General features: G+C 33.3%; 1 protein-coding gene across 4 annotated transcripts in view; it reads right to left on the bottom strand.

The window, feature by feature from the left end:
• The window catches only part of Diaph2 (diaphanous related formin 2), a 716,167-nt gene that overhangs the window by 405,499 nt on the left and 284,862 nt on the right, over window positions 1-25,806 (bottom strand). For 3 of the 4 annotated variants that reach the window (XM_006528581.4, XM_006528582.4, NM_172493.2), the window contains 2 exons: window positions 12,910-13,011; window positions 9,875-9,969 (listed from right to left, as the gene is read on the bottom strand). In XM_006528581.4, coding sequence (XP_006528644.1) covers window positions 9,875-9,969; window positions 12,910-13,011 — 197 coding nt within the window. Of the gene's footprint in view, window positions 1-9,874; window positions 9,970-12,909; window positions 13,012-17,108; window positions 18,689-25,806 lie in introns of those variants that run through there. The other variant, XM_030251385.1, reaches the window with a different exon arrangement.

Genomic DNA, 25,806 nt, shown 5'->3' with positions numbered 1-25,806 from the left:
AAAAGATATGTGTCAGAAGACATAATGGGACAAGCTAATAACTAGCAGGTGATCATTCTGAAATGGTCTGCTTTGGATTATTTTATAATTTGCAACAGGTGTGTCCTTATTAAGCTAGGCTGTAAGTAATTCATTTTAGGAAAGATTGTGCTATTAATGTTTTCCCTATTATTATTAAACATATATAACAATTACTAAGTAATAGCACACCCCTTTGGAGCAGATCTCTGCAGATCCATGAAGGTTTACTGTCATTTAGTGTTGCTATATAAACATATAGATGACTTAATTTTTTAATCATGATCCTAAAAGAATTCCTAAAATTATAGCCATTTTTACAAAATTAATCCTGCCAATCCATGAGCATGGGGGATATTTCCATCTTCTGAGATCTTTTTGAATTTCTTTCTTCAGAAACTTGAAGTTCTTGTCATATAGACCTTTCACTTCCTTAGTTGGAGTCATACTAAGGTATTTTATACTATTTCTGACTATTGTGAAGGGTGTAGTTTCCCTAATTTCTTTCTTAGCCTGTTTATCCTTTGTGTAGAGAAAGGCCACTGATTTGAGTTAATTTTATATCCAGCTACTGCGCTGAAGCTGTTTATCAGATTTTAGGAGTTCTCTGATGGAATTTTTAGGGTCACTTATATATAATATCATATCATCTGCAAAAATTGATATTTTGACTTCTTCCTTTTCAATTTGTATCCCCTTGAACTCCTTTTGTTGTCTAATTGCTCTGGCTAGGACTTAGAGTACTACATTGAATAGGTAGGGAGAAAGTGGGCAGCCTTGTTGTTAGAGTTGGGAATCTGTTCTTGTGGCTTTCTTCTTTTAGTTGTGTTAAAGGATTACTTTTTTGCTTTTTCTAGGTAGTAGTTTCCATCTTTGTGTTGGTGGTTTTCCCTTTATTATCCTTTGAAGGGCTGGATTCGTGGAAAGATATTGTGTGAATTTGGTTTTGTCATGGAATACTTCGGTTTCTTCATCCTTGGTAATTGAGAATTTTGCTGGGTATAGTAGCCTGGGCTGGCATTTGTGATCTCTTAGGGTCTGTATAACATCTGTTCAGGATCTTCTGGCTTTCATAGTCTCTGGTAAGAAGTCTGGAGTAATTCTAATAGGCCTACCTTTATATGTTACTTGATCTTTTTTCCCTTACTGCTTTTAATATTCTGTCTTTATTTAGTGCATTTGTTGTTCTGATTATTATGTGTCAGGAGGAATTTCTTTCCTGGTCCAGTCTATTTGGAGTTCTGTAGGCTTCTTGTATGTTCATAGTCATCTCTTTCTTTAGGTTAGGGAAGTTTTCTTCTATAATTTTGTTGAAGATATCTACTGGCCCTTTAAGTTGAAAATCTTCATTCTCATCTACTCCTATTATCCGTAGGTTTGGTCTTCTCATTGTATCCTGGATTTCCTGGATGTTTTGGGTTAGGATCTTTTTGCATTTTGCATTTTCTTTGATAGTTGTGTCCATGATCCCTATGGAATTTTCTGCACCTGAGATTCTCTCTTCCATCTCTTGTATTCTGTTGCTGATACTCACATCTATGGTTCCTGATTTCTTTCCTAGGGTTTTTATCTCCAGAGTTGTCTCCCTTTGGGTTTTCTTCATTGTTTCTACTTCCATTTCTAGATCTTGAGTGGTTTTGTTCAATTCTATACCCTGTTTGGTTGTGTTTTCCTGTAATTCTTAAAGGGACTTTTGTGTTTCTTCTACCTGCTTAGCAGTGTTTGCCTGTAGTTCTTTAGCAGTGTTCTCCAGTAATTTCTTGAGGGATTTTTGTGCTTCCTCTTTAAGGGCTTCTACCTCTTTAGCACTGTTCTTGTGTATTTCTTTAAGTGAGTTATTAATGCCTTTCTTTAAATCTTCTACCACCATCATGAGATATGATTTTAAATCCGTGTCTTGCTTTTCAGGTGTGCTGGGGTATCCAGGACTCGTTGTGGTGGGCGCACTGGGTTCTGATGATGCCCAGTGTTCTTGGTTTCTTTTAGTAAGATTCTTGAGTTTGCCTTTCGACATCTGGAAATCTCTGGTGTTAATGATCAAGCTGTCTCTGGTTGGAGCTTGATCCTCCTGTGATTCTGTTAGCCTCTGTCAGCACTCATAGGAGTCCAACTCTCCTCTTGCAGGGCAGGTGTCCAGAAGTCTGGATCTCTGATCCACCTCCTGAGTTCTGGAGTCAGAACCCTCCCTATAGGCTGACTCTCCTATGGCAAGGATTGTGCCCAGGGGTCTGGGTCTCAGCTCCGCCTTCTGGCTGAGGATGAAGGCCTGAGGGGACACTGACCAAGAAGCTTTGTTGCTTGTATCACCCAGGATCTCTCAGGTGATCAGGAGGTCTTGAGTATGCTAGGGGTCATGTGGCGTGGAGAGTCCTCTGGTTTCCTAGATGCCCTCGGTCAGGTTCACACAGAAGATGGCAGGGCTAGTCCTGACCTGAATGGATCCCAGCCTCTGGTCGGGCAGGGTTCCTTTCGTCCCCGTTCCTGCTGGCACAAGACCCTCTGTGATTCTTTGGAGCTGATGTTGTGTTCCACTCACCAGTGTTACTGATGTGATCCCGAAGTCCTGTGGAGTGGAAAGCACTCTAGAGCCCTTACCAGCTTCTGCTGGGCTCAGAAGGAAAATCGGGTAAATTTATCAAACTAAATGGTATAAGCAAAGATTTCATATATATAGAAACATATTTAATATGTAAATATCTATATAATATCTATTATATACATATATACATATGTGTATATAATATATATATTATGCAGAGAAGTTATAAGGAGAACAAAATATTCTTACTTTATAACTGAGTGGTTATATTATTTCTTTAGATGAGTTCATCATGATGAATCCTTCATTTAAATTAAAATAAATAATGATAACAGTAATAGTAAAACAATACGTTCAACATACCAAAAGAATACTTATTAATTGATAGATAGAATTCAATGTTTCTTTCATTGCATTTAGTAATAATAGGCCCTCATTCCTTGTTAACTAACTATATTATTATTACAGAGTACAAACAGTGATGTATGCACATCATGTGTTGAAGATGATGTTTTAAAATGTAATTGAATGTAATGCTGATTTCTAATGAGAGATATTTTATAATGTGTTTAGTCAAGAAGACTTTAGTAGACATGTATTATTCCTTTTCAACAGTAAAATCAAATCAGTCACTCACCTATATAACACACAATAGGGAGAAAGGTAGGTAAACAATGGTGTGTTAAAAACACCAATGAACTAATCATATGAACTGAGTTTTGATTCCAGGTTGATTGTGTAATATTACTTAATTTACCTGGCATACATTTAAGCTAAGCTAGCAAATATTGAGTATGTTAATTTTATTAAGCTCTATATATAAACCACACAAATATGCTACTATGTGATAAAGGAGAAAAAGCCACCTCATAGTAATATAATTAGATGTTTCAAAACTGAGAATATTTGTGGTCTCTAATGTACAATGCCTGACCACGGAATTTTGAAACTGAGTGAGAAGCAGAAACAGATTTCATAAGTTATGATTTTGGTTGTGATTTATACTAATCAAATATGTAAAACTTAAGTTATCAAGTTTGAAATAAACGTAGAAAGATGAATTAATTGTATATATATCAAATTCTAAAATGTTACTACTTTTACATCAAAAAGGTAAATTAATTCATAAAACCATGGTTTGCAACTGGGGACAGTACTAGATATGGTATATTCATTGTACAGAAACTAAAATCAAAACTGATAGTGAGTGCAGCTGTAAGCTTCTAGAGGAGAGAATCCCACAATCCAATGCTCACAATGTAACAGTCCAAAGTAAGGAAATATACCTTACTTGTGTTCGTTAACTAAAGGCTTTTAAATGGATTTGTTTTGTTATGGAGCTATAAAATACATATATAGAAAGTGAATCAATATGTCAACCACAAATTTAACTCCTTTTCATTCCTCATTGACTGCTCATCTGTAATACTGAAATAAAATAGTTAACATATCTTTGTATTAAACATTATACAATATATGGTAATATAGTATGCTAACCATATTATATTAGAATAAATTTTAATATAGTTATCATGTATCTTTATTAAATATGATGACTAGGTAAATTCTAATTTGCTTTGAAAATACAGAGTCACAGAAACCTGGAAAAAAGATATGTGAAGATTTATTCTGATATTTGTAATTGCCACCTTTGGAATATAATACAATGCTTTTCAAAATGTAGTCAAGTGTTATGGGTTATGAAATAGTTTGCTAAGCAAATCTTCCTTCACTCCAACACATTTTACTCTCTGTTCCCCTTCTTTATCAAGTTAAAGGACTAATTTTTGTTAGAATTGTACAAGTTATGAAACATAAAATAATAGGAAGCAACATTTTACCCAACTGTGAAGAAAAACATTTTTATTCAAATTGTACGAAGGGTAAATTTTTCACACTAAATGCTATAAGCAAAGATTAATTTCTTAATGCTATCCTTCCTTTCCTTGCAAATAAGAACATAACCAGTGTCAGTAACAAATAACATACTTACTCTGCTTCAAAAAATTCAACATAGAATGAACCGATGATGAGCAGACACAATATTTGTTGGGATTAAATTCAGCTTAACAATAGCCTGAAATTAGTACATACTGCTCAAAAACAAGGCTGCTGTCAAAACAGACAAAAGAATACATTTTATAACTCCATCTAATGAAAAGTTAGAGGCCAAGGTTGAAAACAAAAAAAGAAAAAACAACCCACAAATAAAAATATAAGTATATTGCAGAAGCATCACAAATATTTATTCTTATATGACAACAAATACGAAAGAAATGTTTTAAGATTGTTCCTGTCAATTCTAATGTTTTGTTTTCTTTAAAGAATTAAGAAAGCAAATGTGAAGAACTATTGCTGTTTAAGAAAAAAATTGGTCTAAAATTCTATAATCCCAATGGCTTTATAGCCTTAATTGATATAGGTGTAGTGTCCTAAAGCTATCAAATCTGCTAAAGCGCACAAACACATGCCGACTCACAAACCCCAACAAAATACAGATGGGCGATAGCCACATAAATAGATCAATAATTACAAAGACGGATTGAAGAGACAAAAATGAGCTCTACTATTACACATGCATGAACTTCCTGACTATAAGAATAATTATACACTACAACTGGTTAATTGAGGGAAGTTGAACAATCTTTTTTCTTGCAGAATCAATAGATAGCCATTTATTTTTGATGACTTAGGTATAGCACTGCCTGGAATTCAGGGGATGGATTGAATGACCTTTGCTTCTACCTAATCATTTTGTCAGTATTCAGGAATGAGTTATATAGATCATGTAATCTACTTTGAGATGTAAAAATCACATTTGAGAAAACATAATCATGTGGAAAGGTGTAGGTTGTATGTCTTGCATGAACTGAAGTCTTAGATTTTCAATTGTGTTTCAGAAATATAAAGCAGCCAGAATACAAGGAAGATATAAGTAGGAAGTGAGCAGAAATATCCTTCTGCATGGGTTTTCAGTTATGAAGTGTTGTAGAGCTGCATTTAGCCTGAGGCATTATTGGTACATATCTTTAGCCTTCTCTACATAAAGAATGTTTTTAAAATGTAAAGAGAAGAAACGGGAAAATGAGAAAAAGGTAGAACAAGTGAAGTGGGTGAAGAGACAGCAAAGGATGAAAAGCCAGGAAGGCCCATCCTCTGGAACTGTTTCTTAAATGAAGAGAGGTAGAGGGCGGAACACCATAAATAAATACAACATCTGCTTTAAAAGTATAGGAAACTTGCGTTCAGCATGCTTTTAAGGGGACCTATAGAACAACCAATATTAGACTTACAATTACAATTGTAATTGTAGATATTAAAAGAAGCTCTATGCAATAGGGGCACAGTAGGTGACACTGATATACTGTTAATAGTGACAAGAACAAATTTTAAAAATAAAAGCAAAAGGTATTTCTCTCCCTGATTGCAGTCACTATTTATAGGTCTACAGTGTCTATGTCATAATTTATCATGGCTTGGTATGTATATTACTTTTACTCTGATTTCTCTATCACCACCCATTGCCTCACCATAAGTAGTCTACAGAAATGCAGTCCTTGACCTTCTACTTGTTATTTTCTATCACTGGAAGCCTCAAGAATTTCAGTAGTTTTCATACTTTAAGAATCCGTTCTTTGCAAATGACCCTCTGATCTTGTTTTTTTTTTTTTACTGACCTCAATTCTATCATTGAAACATACTATACTATAATAATTCTTATAATCCTTTCCTGTATTCTAGATTTTTTTCTCCTACCTCGTTTGTTTCTCCATTAAAAAACAAAATCCAAGTATTAAAAACATCTTGTAACCAAACTTTCAATGAATATTTATTTTAAATCCAAGTATTTACCACCACTACCCTTCCCAATATCACCCCACCCCGATAAATGCCTGTATAGTTTAGGGCATTCTTTATTTTGTATTTTAAAAAGTACTTTGGTTTTTTTTAAATTAGGTATTTTCCTCATTTACATTTCATTATATTTCCAAAAGTCCACATATCCTCCACCCCACTCCTCTACCCACCCACTCCCACTTTTTGGCCCTGCGTTCCTCTGTACTGGGGCATATAAAGTTTGCATGTCCAATGGGTCTCTCTTTCCAGTGATGGCCGACTAGGCCATCTTTAGATTTTCCTGTTTATTCTATTAATAGAAACCACCACCACGAGAGAGACAGAGACAGAGACAGAGATTAGTTGAATGTGCCCATATTCAATTTTTTGACATTTGAGGCAGACTACCAGTCATTACATTTTGATCTCAGTTTTTATAATAGGACCCCAACCAATTCACTAATTATTTCCCTATGCTTGCTCACCACTATCCTATGTTAATCCAGAAATATTTCGAAATTATGAAGTCTTCATAGTCTTCAAATATTCGCCAACCAATAGCCACTTATTCAATCCTGGTAATACTTTAAAGTCTAGTTCAAGGTGAATTTGATCCACAAAAAAAATCAACCATAACCACAGTACCCTTGGAAGCATGTCTAATAGGTTCTCACCTTATTGCATGTTCCATGGACTTCTTGCATGTGGTAATAAATTCTCAGTATAAAATCAAATGCATTTCATTATAAATGAAACAAATTGTATTGAAATAGTTGTCAACATATTTTCCAAAGCAAGTTGTATATAATAATAGATGTGAGATCTAGTGGCAGGTCTAATAAATACTTTAATTTTGAAATAGTAATGAGTATAGACAATGTTTCTTGCTATCTGACACAACTGGAATGAACAAAGAAAATATTTACTACTGCTATTAATGCTATTTGTAAGTACTGTTTTTACTACTTTGGTCTACTCTTTGTAGTTTTAATTAAACAAAATGCAATATGTTAATTAGAACTACATTCAAAGAAATTTGCAATATTTGATACAACCATGTTCAGAAACTGCTGAGTCCTTTCCAATTGTACTGAATTAACATATCTTTGAAAATGTTTCCGCACAATATGCTTTCCTCCTATGTAAATCTTACTTTATCCATGCCTGGCAAATATAATTTCTCTACCAATGTTTCTCCAGCATTTAATAATTATTTGTAAGCACTTATTATCTCAAATAATGCATACTTTATTTTTTTTATTTTTCTCCTAACATTTAACAATTTGTAAACTACTGCTTTTATTTCTTTTTCAGAGTGTCTAACATCCAAACATTATTTTCAACAATATACAGCCTAAATACTAGTCATCTAAATAAAAAATATTTTTAAGTAGGTCATTTATCCTTTCAAATAAGCAGTCTTCTAGTTGTCTAGTGAGGAATTGTTTATTGACCTACTGTAGGGGACATAACACCTGTGTTAATTCATGTTCCTGGGAAATGATGTGTCCTTAATTGCTTTTTGTTGTTTTTGTTGCCATGAAGAGACAACCACGCTACATGAGCAACAAGCTGTGATTATGCTTAGATGAAGTTTAGCACTGTAATCAAACAGAACTTACAACAAAGTTAATCTGATGATACATATTTAATGTTGTGCATTATCGATGTGCTACATGGTAATTAGACATAAATGGTAAACACTTCATGTGAATGGCAAATTGATGTTACTTTCACATCACTGAAGCAAACATATCTAGTTTGAAAGTCCTAGAGATTTCCTTTTGGCACAAGAAAAGCAAACTTTTGGGGTAACAGCAAAGCTATAATTATTTCACCTGAGAAGCATCTTCCTGCCATAATATCTTCAGACATATGAATCATCCAGATAAAACTAATATTAATCTTAAAAACTCAGATGTCTCATCCAATCATACATTTTGAATAAGAGAGAATTAATTTGGATTGACCAAGAAAGGAAATGAGACAAAATGGTTCTCTATTGGACAATCAAGCAATCTGGATTTCAACAAATTCTTATCAAGTAGACATGAAAAAAACACAAAATACTCAGGCTGGTGCGCTGGGTCAAGGGATGAGAGGGTGTGCTCTCAGAGGGGATTTGAGTTCAGCTCCTAGCATACACTTAAGGAAGTATCTAATTGTCTGGAATCCCATCACCTGGGGGAAAGCTGATGCCTCTGTCTTCTAGACATCTGCACTCACCTGAACTATGACTTTTGCACAATTATTGAAGTGAACAAGGCACATTAAATGTGACAAGTTACCCCTTTTTGTTGGATCATGACATTCTGTTTTAAAATATGTCATGGCAAGACAGTAAACTTATGACACTTCATTAATGAAAGGTTTTAAATCTTTTCTATGTAATAAAATTGTAGTAAGGTAGGATCATAATTTGAATTCAATCATTGTAATTATTCTTCTCTTTATTAGAACGATATAGTTTTCCTCTATGTACCTCTGCAAAAAAAAAAAAAAAAAAAAAAAAAAAACATCAAGTTGCTGAATGTCTATGCCAGCATAATGTTTCTTATTTTTAAAGTCAGGTTTTAAGAATTCATGTTGAAACAGGGGAACGCCAGGGCCAAAAAGGGGGAGTGAGTGGGTAGGGGAGTGGGGGTGGGTGGGTATGGGGGACTTTTGGTATAGCATTGGAAATGTAAATGAGCTAAATACCTAATAAAAAATGGAAAAAAAAAAGAAAATGCTGTCTTTTTTTTTCCACTGGATGGTTTTAGTTCCTTTGTCAAAGATCAAGTGACCATAGGTGTGTGGGTTCATTTCTGAGTCTTCAGTTCTGTACCATTCATCTACCTGCCTGTCTCTGTACCACTACCATGCAGTTTTTAATCACTATTGCTCTGTAGAAAAGCCTGAGGTCAGGGATGGTGATTCCTCCCAAAGTTGTTTTATTGTTGAAAACTGTTTTCCCTATCCTGGATTTTCTGTTCTTTCAAATAAATTTGCAAATTGCACTTTCTACCACTGGGAAGAATTGAGTTGGAATTTTGATGGGGATTGCATTGAACCTGTAGATTGCATTCAGCAAGATGTCCATTTTTATTATATTAATCCTGCCAATCTATGAGAATAGGAGATATTTCCAGGTTCTGAGATCTTTTTCAATTTCTTTCTTCAGAGAAATAAATCAAACCTTGTAAATGTTTACTTTTTCCAACAAGAGGATTTTTGAGAACATATTATGCCAATACATAAAGGTATATAATTATAGTAAATACTCACCATATACCAATCAAGCCTTAATTCTATTGTAAATAAACAGGTCCAAATTCAAAACATACATGAGGCAAAGTGTGATACCTCCATCAAACTTGATAATAAATCGTCCAGGAAAATATGACTTGTTTATAATATTAAAACTATTTTTCATAACATCAAGAAGAGACACTTCTAAAATGTCTATCATCATTTTTAAACTAAAGATTTCCAATGTACCTGGATTAGGGCCTCACTGAGCATCTCTTCATTAACCTCCAAAATAATGTTCTTTATTTCCTCGTATGGCATGCGGTAAGATCCAAGGAAGATAGCTAAAATGAAATTGGATTTTATTAAAGGCAGAATAGCATCAAAATTTAAGAATCTTAATATACATATATATATATGGATATATGGATATATATATCAATTTATAGACTCAAATTATGCTATTTTGTTAGTAATATACTAATTTACAGAACTATAAGCTGCTTCTACTCGATGGAGTATTCTATCAATATTGGTAAAAATAATCTAAAATCCCACAGGTTATAGCATTTCCAGCTCAAGTGTACATATTTACAAAATAAAAATCCTACTTAGATCTCTCATAACTCTATGCATAATCATTTTATGTTAAGCTAATACATATTGACCAACCCAAAATTGATTAAAGTTGTCCTTTTAATTCAATCTAGTTTTTTTCTTTATTAATAAGATTTAAATGTCAAACTTTTCAGATATATCCAAAATAGCATTTCTCAGGAATGATCATAATGTAAGCATCACTATATATTTTTCAGATTTAACCTAAAAATATTCAATAGAAAGTTGGAGAAATAGTTAATTGGTTAGTTTTACATTTTTACTTGCAGTAGCACTATGAAACTGTATGCCATCTCACTCTGACTACACTCTGACTACCATTTCATTAACCACCACATCTGAGAAATTCATGCTACCTGTTCCTTCACCATCTGTTGACTCTTATGCCTTAAATATGATAAGCTCTCCGAAAACCTCTCATACTACCTGCTTGCTCTTTAGGGGAAATTTGAGACATGGAGCTTTAGAAAAGTGATTGGTTCCAAGAAATTTGAGAAATGTGTTGATGACTTCAGGATGAATATACTATTGGTACTTTGAATACATTGTTGAATAGTATATTAGAAGATGAGGCAGGAATCAAAGAATTCAATCACCAAGAAAGTTATATCTTGCCCCAAAATGCTTTCTCTCTGGATATCGGCTTTTTTTTTCTTTCTTTCATAATTATGAAGTGAGCAGCTTTGAACCACAATGAGCACAAAAGTAGGTCTTTTCTCTTTCTAGTTGGCCCACTCTAGTAATTTTTCACAATGATAAAAAAATTTACTGACCAAATAGCCTTAGGAGTAATGAGATGGGCTGTGAAAATATGACATTGCTTACTTCAGAGAAGCCTATATCATTCTTAACAATAACCCCAAAACATAGAAGTGTTTATGAAGCCCAATTTAATATACGAAGGAGAAGCTATCATATACATTTTAAAATAAATAATTTCATATCATAACAATAGAGATACAAGAATAATAAGATATTCTGAGAGGAATAAAAACTATATTCATGTAAATTTTCTTTCAAGGACCAGTATTAAAATTGCATTGTTTTGTTTTGTTGTTATTGTTATAGACTTCTAACTAATTTATAAAAGACACTTTATCTTCTCTGTCTGTGTGTGTGTGTGTGTGTCTGTGTCTGTGTGTCTGTGTTTGTTTGTGTGCACATGTGTGTATGTTTGTGTATGTATTACCTGGGTTTAATACTACCTGTGGTTTTAGTTATCCACTGCGAATTTCGGAAAGGATCACCCACAAATACAGCAAGACACCACTGAACACATTTCAAGGAAAGAGCTAAAGTGCTGGATTCATCAATGTACTCTGCATTCCTGCTGATATTCAGGTGGAAAACAAGTATTGTTTTTCATATGCTGAGTTATTTCCTTATCCATCTTTACTTCATTGGATAGATTTAAGGTCATATTGGAAAAGTATTCAACTAATATTACCTAGAATATATTACAATTACACAGATACAATTTTTAAATAAATTTCATACCATTCTTCATTAAACCCACTTTTTTATTTGTTTTTTTGTTTGGTTGCTTTGGTTTTTTCGAGACAGGGTTTCTCTGTGTAGCCTTCGCTGTCCTGGAACTCACTCTGTAGACCAGGCTGGCCTGGAACTCAGAAATTCACCTGCCTCTGCCTCCCAAGTGCTGGGATTAAAGGCGTGAGCCACCACGCCCAGCTTAAACCCACTTTTTATAAGAAAAATAACTCTGAGAGATAGAACGTGAAAAAACCTATTAGTGAGGTTTTATGAAAAGCAATACCTGATTGCACTGGTAGCAAAAGCAAAATTAATATTCACTATCTGGGCAAATGATTATCTAAACACAGGTACTCAATGAGAATTCTAATACTAAAATAAGTCTCATGGTCATGTATTAACTAGATAATATGATCACATTGTGTAATAAAAATACTGAAATAAACTTTGAGGGAGAAAACTATCATTGCAGTAGTGTACAAATTTTTTATAGCTATTAGTAGAGTGGTTATATGAGTTATATTTTGCCAGATAACAGAATGGTCAGTTTGTATTCATCCCATTCTCACATAACTACCATGGTATTCTGTGTGTAATTAAAAATGTAGGATGTATTAAAGTTTCTCACACAAGAGTGTTTTGGTATCATCACTATCTAAACACCCTTCTGTAGTGATAAAAATATTCTATGTCCAACTTAGAAGAGAAAGTATGTCAAAGTAAAAGTCAAAGTATGGTCATGCATTTAACTATCCCGCTACATTACCAATAACAAAATTAATGGCTCAGTGCTTAGTTAAAGGCTTCAAGGATCAGCAACCAGTTTTAAAATATGTAAAAATATGAAAAATTGTAAAAATATGAATCCCAGACCTACTCAGTAACATAAAAATGGAAAAAGTTAACACTACATTTTAAATAATAACTTACATTATGTTTCATTATCTTCACTATGGAAGTTTTATTAACAATCCATTCCAAACCTCTAGAAATAATATATTCCAGCAGGTTAAATGAAGTTCATTTATTTTCTTCAATTTGGTTAAGTGGCATAGGGAAACCTGGATTATATTTGCATAGGACCTTATTTCTAGCAGTGGGTCTGTTCAAATTTCTAAGGTTGTTTACATTGAGTTAGCCATCACCACCATGCCTATGCAGAATACATTACATACATAGATTCTGGGCTGTTTTGGTATCCAAAATTCTCAATTCCTTCACTTTCTTCTTTGGAGGCCCACTCCTATTTTCTTCTGCAGCCTCTGTATTCCTTTGACCTGAAATAAAAGGGTTGATGCATAAACAATAATGGTTCTAATCCAAGTACATGAAATAACATTAGTAAGGCATGTTAACTACATTAATAAAGGTGATTCTGAAATCAATAAATGTGTTTATTTCATTAGCTCAGGGAAGAGGATAAACATAAAAATATAGACCTGTTTAGAGGTTTCCCTACAAATTAAATATCAGCACTTAAGCAGAAAAGATAAGCCAAATAGAACTAAAAATCAATTGCTGCTTTTTCACTAATGTGTAACATAAATTACTCCTTTACAGGTAACTGGAGCAGCCCTGGAATTAAGCATAAAAGTAAAATCTCACTAATTTGGACTAATTTAGGAAAAAAGAAGACATGCTTTTTCTCCTAAAACATGCTAATATTTAGACATTTATTCTTTTCAGTGAAAGAAACTGCTTTAAAGCACCTAAGGTAATGGTAGCTGTTAAAAGGATTGTAACAGTAAAAGTCAGCATTGGGTTTTGTTTGAAGAATTGGTTTAAAGCTTTTGTAAGTTGTACAAGAGTCCCGCCCATTTGCATATGCATGATTCCATGAAAATGGAGGTTTGCTCAAAACACTTTATGTACCGTTTCTCCAAATGGTTGAAAGGACTGAAGCAGCAAGGTGTACAATATCAAGGAGCAGAAGTGTTCGCCCCTGATTCACACTTGAAAGACACTAGTGACAAACCTTTGACTGTCTGCTAAGAAAACGAAACATGAAGTCTCCAAGTACCAACTACAAGAAAATGCTCTAGCGATTTTACTCAAGCATTGCTGGTTTACTTCTTCCATGATAAATACAAGGTTGTAGGCAATGGGACCACTAAATTATATTACAGAAGGTGGACTTTCTTTTTCAATCAAGAGGTATTTTTGCACTCAAAAACACTGTTAAATTTCATCACTAATGCATACAACTGATTATCATGCTTTTTTTTTCTTATCACTGCCAGAAAATGAAGTTTACTTGGAGGTGACAATGATTTTTTTTATTATTATTTCAACTTATTTGATATTGGCTAAAGACCTCACACATGCATTTAAAAAAAATCGTGAAAGGGAAACACTCATAATATATATCTTTGCCAAAGAAAGATATCAGCATCTGTGAGCCTTTTGCAGTAGTCCAAAACATGCATGAAAAATGAAGAAAATCCATAGATTCTATCATTACTCGTGTAAGTTGTAAGATATACAAATACTGTTAGCTTAGCAGACAAGTAACGTGAAATAAATTAACTACAAAACATATCTTAAATATTGTAAGGCTTAGCAGAATAATCAATGTAAGAATAGAAACACTCTAATGAGAGTAGATAATAATTCCCTTGAAAATTATAATTTTGTGACAGGTGTCAAGTTCTTTGCAATGTTGCCAAAACACAATCATTGGAATTGGTGAAAGAAAAATGACTTTTAGTATATTTCTTTATAAACCGCCATAAATGTTCCTCAAAGGACCTTATGAAAGTACAGTGTGTTTCTAATGTAAGAATCAACATTTCAATTTATTCTAATTTTAAGCTGCTCCCTCAGTTTAAGACAACTGCATAAAGAAATGACAGCTCAATAGCTATTTCTGATGTGAATAAAGAGAATTTGAATTATATCAAAATTGCATCTGAAAGCACATTCAGAAAATTTAATAAAATCAAAGTAGTCAAGAGAATGTTCCCCACTTCAATAGTCCTAAACTTTAACACAGGAAAGTAATTAAACAGTAACATGCAGGATAAAATGTTATCACATGAAGATTATATGAATGTTATCTTATTTTTAAATTAATAATCTCAAGCCTAATACAGGTGTACCTAATGCTCATTAGTGACTTTACATTTGGCTATTATTTTTCACTAAATTCTAGTCTGAACCATTTGTTTTTCATTTAAACAAATGTTTAAAATTAAAATTAGATATCTTAAGTATCTATAGCACACTGCTTCCTTAGGAATTGTAGGCTATTTTACCTGTATTGTGTGACTCATCTAAAAATCTGAGATTTACAAAGCAATAAACATTTCATCACTGTGTACCACTTTTTGAAGAATAAAAGTATTATAGCAAATTTAAATTAGTTCCCAAACGAGACAAGTTTTCAAAAATGATGGCTAATATTGTCCTTGTCCCCATCTTTAAAAAAATGAAGCAAGAGACTGAAGAGCTATTTTAAGTTTCATTACAAAAACAATCTTATACTCTTTTTTCCAGTAGTCCTAGCACAGGTCCACAGGTGGCATCTGCTCTTTTGAGGTGGTAGCTCTGTGGCTTTCTATATTAACCTCAGTGGCTTTGTACTCTTGCGACACAGAAATAAAAATCCAGTATGAAACATATAAAAGCTCCAGTCTGTTTTAACAGTTTATAAATTGATGGACATGGAAATCCTGAAGAACAAATATAGGAACCACGAACAGCAGTAAAGATGATAATCTTTTAAATGTAGGTAAAGTTTATTCAGTTTGGCAGGTAACAAAGTACACCATTGTGCTCAGCTGTCTTTGTATAGAGCAGCACATTTGTTTATGAAACCTTGAAAGGGAATGCTGATGCAACATGAAGAAAGAGCTTGCATTCTTGTTTGCTTTTCCATGCTACATGGGACAGCTGTGCAGTTTCCCCTTTCCCTGCTGCCTGCTGCCTGCAGCTGCACAGTAAGGCCTCCTACAGGAAAGTAGATTTTATCCTGACACCTGCATAGCATCTAAAGCAATAGGAGTGGCATTATCAGGAGTGTTCCTGAAGTTCAGTGCACATTAACAAGACTAATGGTCCTAAGGGTGGCAATCACAGACACACACACACACACACACACACACACACACACACACACACACACACTTTGTAATGGTTTCCTAATTAAGGAACAAATCTTACTAGATGTAGTTTATACAAGAACAGCCCCCCTCCCCAAAATCAGGAAGCACATGTTACTGCAAATTAACATCTGCATAACTAATATACTTGTACACCTGTTCATTAAGCCAATTACTGAACACTGCTAAATGTCACCAGAACAGTGTGTTTAACAACATGAATAGCTAATATTGCATATTTTCAATCAGCTTCAATATCTTGGCAGATATTGTATATTTTAGGAAGGACAAATAAACATGTCTTACAGTTTTAGGGATAAACTTTGTTTCAGCTGGTAATTTCAATCCCCAAACTAAAGCATGGTTCTTACTTCAAAGTAGAATTTGACAAATGAGGTTGATGTTTTTCCCATTAACTTTTAACCTATGCTAAGTACATTATTCAAGTAAGAGTCTGTCCCTTTACCCAAATGTTTTCCCTGGCTTTCTATGAACTAATGGACATTTTCCTGGCTGTTGTACCTACTCAAAATGTCCTGTTTTGATAAACTGCATAATTCATGTGGAAAGCCAAAGATTCAAGTAATAATCCATAAGAACAAAATGTGTAAAACAGAGATGATTATCAGGAAATGTATAAATGAAAAATATAATGCTAAATTCTAATACTTGTAGATTATGAAGACATTTCTTGCAGAGGTTATTGTTTAGAAAAGCATCATACACAAGGTGCTTTGATTTTTTGTGATCAATTTTAGACTATTGCAAATCTTGTACTCAATTTAGCTTAATATGGAATGCAGTTAACTTGGTAGAGCAAGATTTAATATTTCAGTGTGTGGTCAAAGCACACTATTAGAGCCTGATCATACGTTATGTCTTATTAAATTGATTACTTCCTCAGAGGCCCCATCACCAAATAGCATCACGCTTAATGGGAAATTCAACCAAGTTGGTGAATCTTGGAAGAAACCAAATATCCAGTACATTACAATACCAGCTATTTACATTTTTGGAAAGCAAAGTCGCCAGACACAAACTTGTAAAAGGCAACAAAGAAGAGTTGAGTGGCTTATAAGTTAAAAAATTTTAATAGAATTCTCCCTGAGGTACAAAGTACACTATTGTGTACTGTTGAGCACTAAAACTTAAATGACGCCATAGGAAGTTCAACAGTCTCAAATAAACTGGTGCCCTGAGATCTCTCAGACACTGGCCCACCAACTAGGCAGCATAGAGGAGCTGTTTAAGGTCACAGACACATACACAGCCTGGTCTGGGCTCAGTGGGAGAAGGGGCACCTAACCCTCAAAGCTGCACAAGGAGGTGGGTAATGACTGGAGTGTAAAAAAAAATGAAAGTAGTAATAAAAATATGTAAAAAACTTAATTTATTTTCTTTACACGGTATTCTCAATTTCCTTAAATGGGTTTCTGAATTAGTGGCCAGTGAATTCAGCAGGAGGCACTCTGTATTCTCTCCCCCCACCCCTCAGTTTAATCTATTTCATTCTTGCCTAATCAAGACTGACAAAGTGATGACGATGTTTCTGTTAGTGTATAAACAATTTTAATGAGAAGGTTGGTCACAACATCAGGGATCTAAAAGCTCACAAAAAATCTCTACATTAAAAAGAAGGCAAGTGTTGAGAGTATTACAACAGCATGCTCATAATAGGAACATGTACAATGAGTATCAAGACGAAGAATGCCTTCAGGCAGGCTGGACAACTCTACCACCACTCTCCAATTTCACCATCAAATATGAGAGCCTTTGAAAACTCTAGGCATCAGTACTGTAAAAATCTCTATACTAAGGATAAAGCTTTAGTAACTTTAGAGGTATAAATGTTTAGTTGGTGATTATCATATAGGATCAATATATGTTTTCTATGTGGCTTATGAGAAACAAAGGGAATACACATGAAAAAACTTCACAGTACATAAACACAAAACAAAGTGTGCAGCAATAGTGAGTAAACATTTTTTATTTTGTCTTGGCAGACCAAAATACTTTTGTTCCACTCAGGCACTTCAATGTGAAGCAGCCATATAAAATAAGAAAATGAATGAGTATGGAAACATTACAATAAAATATCTTGTTTACAAAACCACATGCCCAGACAGATTTGTCCTGAAGTATGCCATTTGCTTACATATGACATAAGAGGTACCTCATAATTGATCAGGATCTTATCCCTTTTCTTTCGAAAAAGAGTTAAATTTGTTATTATTTATTCTTTTGAAAATGTTAGTAAATGTTCAACGTGTTCCTTGTAAATCACTGTTTAATAATGCCCTATAATAATTGTTTACTAATAAACCCGGTTTTCAAAAATCATTCATATTACACAGCACATTTATAGTCATCATAATTTTTAAGTGAATCTATCCTACAGGGATCAGCCCGTCTGATACTAAAGTAACAGTCTTTTGTTTTACTCCTCTTATATTCTCCCATAATGTTATTGTGTGTCTTTATATAACATAAACACCAAAGCAAATCAACAGTAATGGAATTATTTTAAAAAATCTTTTTTTATTATTATTAGGCTTGACTATGTTTGGTCATGATTCACTTGTGATTAAATGGCTGAAAGTAAACTGAAAAACTGAATTCTACCACCCCCCAAAAGTCACATGAATTTAGACTTTGAATTTTGTATAATATTCTTCTTTTGCTTTATGCACATAAAAGTGATACTGAATGTTTCAATTTGGTTTGTTGCTGGCTGAGCTCAATGGGAAATAAGCAGAGCTATATTGTCTCTTCTTTTGCCATTTGGATTCCAACAGCTTTCAATTTTATCTTTCAGCAGTAATTTTCTTCAGTTCGGAGGCTACAGCCATGTAATCTGTTGAAGGTGATCGAAGCATTAGAAAATCTTTTTGCGAGGGTAAAATAGAGTACCTGAACTTTTCGTTTCTTCTTTGTTCTTAAACTTAGCTTTAGCCTGCTGGTGACTTCTGATTTGAAAGCAGAAAAGTAGTATTTAAGAGGCCTTTGGAATTGTACAAACACATGAGAAGAATGCAATTTAAATAAGCATAAAGGTTCTATTCTTAGCACAGACTCCTGACCCTTTTTCTTCTCAATCTATTATCCTTCCTTGTTACATCACCCACTACTTTGGAAAAATACTTGACACCATGTCTTCGTTCTTCTATTCTTTTCTATCACTTAGTTACAATGTGAATTCTAACTGCTGAATAAGAATGTCAGAATCTCCATAGGAAAGGACTCAGGATGGATATACCTTTAAAACTCCATGGATTATTAGCAAAGTTTGACTCAACTGTTCTAAAGCATATGAAACAGTCAGTCTGTGATAGCTCCACAAATGAACCCCGATTTGAACAAGGGGGGAAATCTTTCAATGGCAATCCTCAAAAGTCATCTTGCATATCCTTTAAATCTCAAACTCTAACACTAAAGGGAAATTCCTTGTCATCTGTAGGCAATCCACAATGTTAATGACTTTCTCACTTTTAACTCATTTAAGGACAATTACACTCTTAATTCAAGGATGTTCCATGTATTTGTATAGTTCATATATACAGATTTCTAAAATAAATAGGAATATGTTTCATACACTAATTAAGACTGAATGCATACATAAAATTCAAAAATGGTTATTGCATAGATTCCTCTTCCCTTTTAGAGATAGTTGTGGCTGTCACCAGAGTAGAAGAAAAAGAACAAAATTTGCCATTGGAAAGTACACAGTAGCTAAAAAAAAAACTTCATAATTCTATAAACACTTCTATATTATCTGTTAACAAAACAGCTAAGGCAGGTAAAGACTTGGACTACATAAAAGGGTAACAAATATTTTATTTTTAAATATATTACCATTCAATGTCTTCAGTTTATCAAGAAATTTTTATCATGTGCTCTATTATTGTAGATGGCAGAAATGGTTTGAAATGTAAGTTTTAAGGACTAAATTAAAAAGGAGTTGGATAATGACCCACCTATGGAAAGTGTCTCCTGTAAGAACTATCCTTTAATAATAAAATGTTTGGTGCTATAAAGTATTTTAACACTAGAGCAAAAAATAAAATCTTATACAAGAACATAAAACTAGCAGCTTACTGAAAACAATTAGGTGTCACCTACTGTGCAGCTTTCATTAATTTCTGAGGTCACAAAATAAATAGCCAAGAGTCCCAAGTTATTTATAATGGTATGTACAAGATAAATTCAATAACTTTGAATAATACTGCTAAATTGTACACTGTAATATCATGTGTACCAACCAAAATTTTTACTAGTTTCTAGAAATGTATAAGATAGAAAAATGTAACAAACATAGGTAGAGATATTACAATGTGAAAGTAAAATCACATTTCATAAAGTTTAAACGAAACCTTCATTGTGGCAGAATAAAGAAGAAATACTGGTAATTTAAGGTTTTGCCACAAACTTATTAAAGATAAAAGAGAAAGTAATAGCCCCGATGAGAAGCAGCTGCTAATAGTCACAAACAGCAAATGAATTTGTCTGGATCAGGACAGCAACCTGCTGGCTCTTTTTCCTCCTAAACCATTTCAAACATGCTGTGCCTGCCATTAGATTGGCCTTTACTTCACCCTAGCCACTTCAGTCCTCACACTGTGGGGGATCATTGCTGCATCCCTATGGCTGCTGCCAAAGTGTACCTCACTGCTTTTAGCCTAGAATGCTTTGAATCTAAACTTAAGCAATGGTTATATCTACAGGGAAGGAGCAGGAAGTCAATACATAAAATCTGGTAGAGAATGTCAAAAACAAAAAGACAAAAGCACACACACACAAACACAGACACAGGTATGCGCGCGTGCACACACACACACACACCACAGAGATAATATGTGTTAAATAGGCAAATAAACAACTATGCTTATTTAGAAGATGCGTGAAGTTTTGATCTTAGAATATTTTCACTTTTAAATAGAATGTTGCTTCGGGGTGAGTTATTTTGCAGACTGTTATTCTATGTGTGTGATGCAGGTGGAAGCACTTGAACCATCTATCTGTAAATCCTGTCCACTGTATAGCAAAGGTAAATATAATTAAAATAGGAAAGTTGCAGGAGGAACTGTATCTGTGAAAAAAGTTGAGCTTATCTCCCTTCACACGCATTGCAGGTGAAACATTCTCTGTTGATTAAGACAAAAAGAAGATCTGACTGTCCCTATAAAACATTCTTTACTTCCTTTCTCTTCACCTATATCAATAATAACCCTTTACCTATTATTACACAACTTAATTAATGCACGGGTACGTACATGATTGTCTTATGCATATCAAAAATTAATAAGAAGAGTGTGCTTTACCTTCCCAATAAATGCCTCCTCTACAGGGACAGAATGTTTAAGAAATCACAGTGAAAAGGTACAGGAAATGTGAATCTGACAACCAAGTTACTTCAGAGTGTTTGCAATCATGATGACTTTGGATAGACCCAGAGCAGGACTAATATAGTCAATTAGGACAAACATAATCTAAAAGGGGTTAAGAAAGAGGAATTTGTGCTCTCCTCAAACTAAGACAGTTCAATAAGAAAAAGTGACAATGTTACATCAGAGGAGGGCAAGCATATTCTAAGTCCAACAAAATCAAAAGCTCAGAACAAAACAGTTCATTACAGACTACATAGTGATTGCAAAGAAACTAATGGTGATGTACTATAGGAAACACGAAAGCATCAAATGAAAACAGTGAGTACACAAGCCTTCTTTCAGATGCTTAGTGGGAAAAGGATTTCTAACCATGGTTTGAACAAAACAAAATGAATGAATTCTAACTTTGTATGAACTTGCCTATTACAAGAAGGTACTTGATTTTCAAATTCAAGAAGAGCTTTTATGCTATAAATGATTTCAGAACAAACCCAGCATACAATGATTTACTGGACAAGATCAATAGAAACTGTGCAAAAGAGATTATACTGTTCAGTGATCCATGTTGCATCAATATCTATAATGGAATGAGACAAGGTGATACAATGGCCCAAAGCTTCTTGAAATTGCTCTTCAACAAAATTAAATACGAAAATAAAGTTAGCACAGCTAGTAAGCAAGTACCCCACCCTCTTGTTTCCCTAATGAAAAAAAAAATAATTTCCATGTCATCTGCAGAGTATAACAGCACTATACTAGCATCAGAATGAAATTTGAAGTCTTTAAAAGATGCATGTAACAAATTCATTCCACAAGGCTCTGTCAAAATTACTGCGAAAGAATATGACAACATCATCAATGTGAGTCAATAAAAGAGCAAAAGTAGTTTGCTCGATGGTCAATGCACAGAAACAGTGGCCTGTGCCAGTTTATGGGCATAGAAAGAGTTACTACCTAGCAAACTGCTAATGAATACTAGAACACTATTTACTTTTGCCGTATTGAGGTGAAACTGAAATATGAGTATTTGTCTACATCATTAACTGCAGGAGATAAATTGGCTGTCATCCACTGACCAGGGTGTCCTGGATGTATGAAATCTGACAATATAAAAAACCTAATGGTAGTTATTAAGGCTTCTCTCAGTCCAAGTCCAGATGGATCAGGTAGGTGGCCTGCCAATAAGACAACAGGTGACTCTCTTGACTTACTGATTGCATTTGTGGCATTAAAAAAAAGATATTACAAACAACTTCTGTATTGATATACAGAAATGACATGCTGTCTCAAATGATGTCAATGCAATAGAATTAAGAGTAAATTTCCCGGTAGTGGTGGGTGGGGAGACCCTAATACACAAGGTAGAAAATAGTTCCAGGAAGCAGTCACTAGCACTAAGAAACACATATCCAAAATGATGACAAATTACTACTTCAATTAAATCTTTAAATTGTGTATGATTCTTTAAATTCTATATCACCCTATGCCTCTTTAAGCAAACATGACATGTTCAGTAACAGTGCCCAAGGCAAATATTTCACTCCCTTTCTAACAGTACCTATTAATGACACTATCATCTTATATTTTATTAAATGTTTCTCACTTGATATATTTCTACTCTGTAATAGTACCTCTTCATGGTAAAGAGTCCATTTTGACAAACTGTCTCCGTTACCATAATTGCCTACTATTGTGTTTAGTTGAATTGGCATGTAAAATATAAAACAAAGTGAAAAGCACTTAATTGGGATATCTGAAAATGTCATCTCATATTCCATGGCCCCCGAGAAATATTTGAAACCATGCAATCTACAAGAGTAGGAAGTAAAAACATAGGTGTTATTTAATTATAGGTAAGCATACTATGCATAGCAAATTCCAGAACCAAAGATGATACACGGAAAACATCTCTTAAAATAAAAGAACAGACTTGTAAATCAGTTACCATTTCCACTTTCATTAAATCATAATTTAACCAAGATGGAATAAGTTAACTTTCCCAAAAGATAGCTATTCTGTAGGAATTTCTGGAGCTTTCTTTTAATGCTTGTGATGATTACTGTTTTTAAAATAAAGGATCTGTGTATATACTTTGCTTTAGCAATTTTAGTAATTTCATAGTCCATAGTAAAAATTACATATAGCCTCCATTTTCATATAAAATAGAATGAAAATTCCATAATATACAAAATCTTTGGGAATGACTTACCTGTTGACAAAATAGAGAATATAAAATAGTAGTAATAAAAAAAACTTACTGATATAGTCAAAATAAAATGCTGTATTTTGGGCAGTCATTAAACAGTTTATCATTACTGAAGGCTATTACAGCTGAATCTACAGGACTTAGCCACACTAAAACCCTTTAAACCATGTAATCAATGAAGCTGAAACACATAAACATACATATTGCAGTAGAATCTACATAAGGCTAAGCATGAAAAAATGCATGTATTGTTTTCTTACAGGAGAAATAATCCAATTTCTATTTCTCAGTCTTTCCTACAATTTATCTTACTGATGCAAAATCTGATATTTTATAATTTAAGATAGGAACAACTTTGTGATCTTTCAGATCTATTACTATTTTTGATATAAATATGTAGCAATAAATACAGTATTTATTAAATTAGTCATTGCATTTGTTCCTGAAATTTTCTTCTCGATACCTTCAAAGCCCATACCTCTTTGATCAATTTACTCTTCTATGCTGCATACTTAAACCACAGCATAAGATGTATAGCTAATACAATTAATATTATATATATACTTAATATATCAATACTTGTATACATATATTTAGTATACATACATATGTACTTATACATACATACTTAATATATTTATACTTAATATAGTGCTATGAGGTTTTTTAACTTTTGTTTTAAATTCATTTTTTTAAATTTTTTCTACTAAAAATGCATCTAAATGCTGAGTATCGAATTATATTTTACAAACACTAAGATGTTAATGCTAACTTTTATTTGTTTCCTATTAAACAAAAATAGGGTAACACTTATAACTTTGGCAACCTTAGGTATTACTAAACTAAAAAAAGATCTCAGTTCCCCAGTAATTGAGACATAACAGAATATTTATCAATCATGGATAAGTGAGGAGACTCTATGTCTGAGTATCTTTGCCAAGTGTTCGGTATACTGTACTTTCTAGACTGGAACACATTTGCCTGGACTAAAATGCCACTTCCTCAGGGATTCTTTCCTCAACTTTTAAAGGAGGATTAGTGATTTTCTTCTGTTTGATTATAAAATAGTTGGTTCCTATTGTAGTGTAACAATTAATAAACTGCATTATCTTTTCTTCAGATATCTGGTTCTCCAATCTCTTGCATGAGCATTTAAAGATATCATCCATGACTCTACCATCTTTATATCACTAGAAATGAATATTATTTAGAATATTTATTAAGCAATGAACATAATTCTCACTGAATAAAAGGTTTTATATTGTGGAATGAAAACTACTTTGATTTGTAACAAAGGATTATAACTAGTATTATTTAATTGTATATGCATGTATGGGTGTGTGCACATATGAGATGTATGTGGGGGCACTGAGTGGGTGACTAGGTGTACACAAAACAGTAGATTCGTAGAGTGCAGAGGCTTTTGATTCCCCTGAATTTGGAGTTGTAGGCAGGTATGAGCCACCCAAATGATATGCTGGAAACAAAGCTCAGGTCCTCCACAAGAACAAAATATTTCCAGTATGTACTAAGCCACTACTCTAGTTTCTAATATTTCTGAGATAGAAGTTGAAATTATAGTTTAACAAAGTTTAAAAACAAGTCCTTAGCAGCAACTGGACTCCAGCATTTGTATGGATGATTAAGATATATCTACAATATAGCAAGCATTCATTGATATATATATATATATATATATATATATATATATATATATTTAGTAACGGTGAATTTGTTGTTTTTTTTTTAATTTCCATCTTTTGTAGGAAACCTATTTTAGCATTTGACTTTCCCTTGTAAATCCATTATAAGTGGTAGATTTTACAGTGACAAAATGTTCTAATGTGAAGCCATGCTGCATGACAAGCAGAGTTTCTGTTAGTGCAGGTAGGCAGCTTTTACTCAAGGTCCATAATGCCATGATCTAATAAACCATAAGTAACATAGACGTACACATGAATTCATAATTAGTTGTCCATTCATAATACAAATATCTACATATACCATATTTATGCTGTTTTCAGCTTCTCCTATTTAAAGCATCATTTTGTTACTTAAGAATATGAACTAAGTGAGATACACTAGAAAATAAAAATAAATACAAGGGTTTTTTTTTATAAAAAAAAGATACAATAACTATGCTAATTGTCCACTTGATGGCTATTTTAACATCATTTTAAAATGAGTATTAATATTCAGTTAAGTTTAACAAGAAAAAACAAGGTAGAATACTTTCTTTATTCAAATATCCAAAAAGCTATAAAATAATAATAAAATAAGTTGGACATCAAATTTTAATGTAAAAGTTCTTCCTTGAAGTTCTGTTTCTGAAAGTATGGTCAAGAATACATATCTTGAGATAATAAGCTTTTCCTGAAAAGA

The sequence above is a fragment of the Mus musculus genome, chromosome X (genome assembly GCF_000001635.26).
Source record: "Mus musculus strain C57BL/6J chromosome X, GRCm38.p6 C57BL/6J".
Lineage (NCBI taxonomy): Eukaryota > Metazoa > Chordata > Mammalia > Rodentia > Muridae > Mus > Mus musculus.
This window is presented reverse-complemented; position numbering and strand designations above follow the sequence as displayed.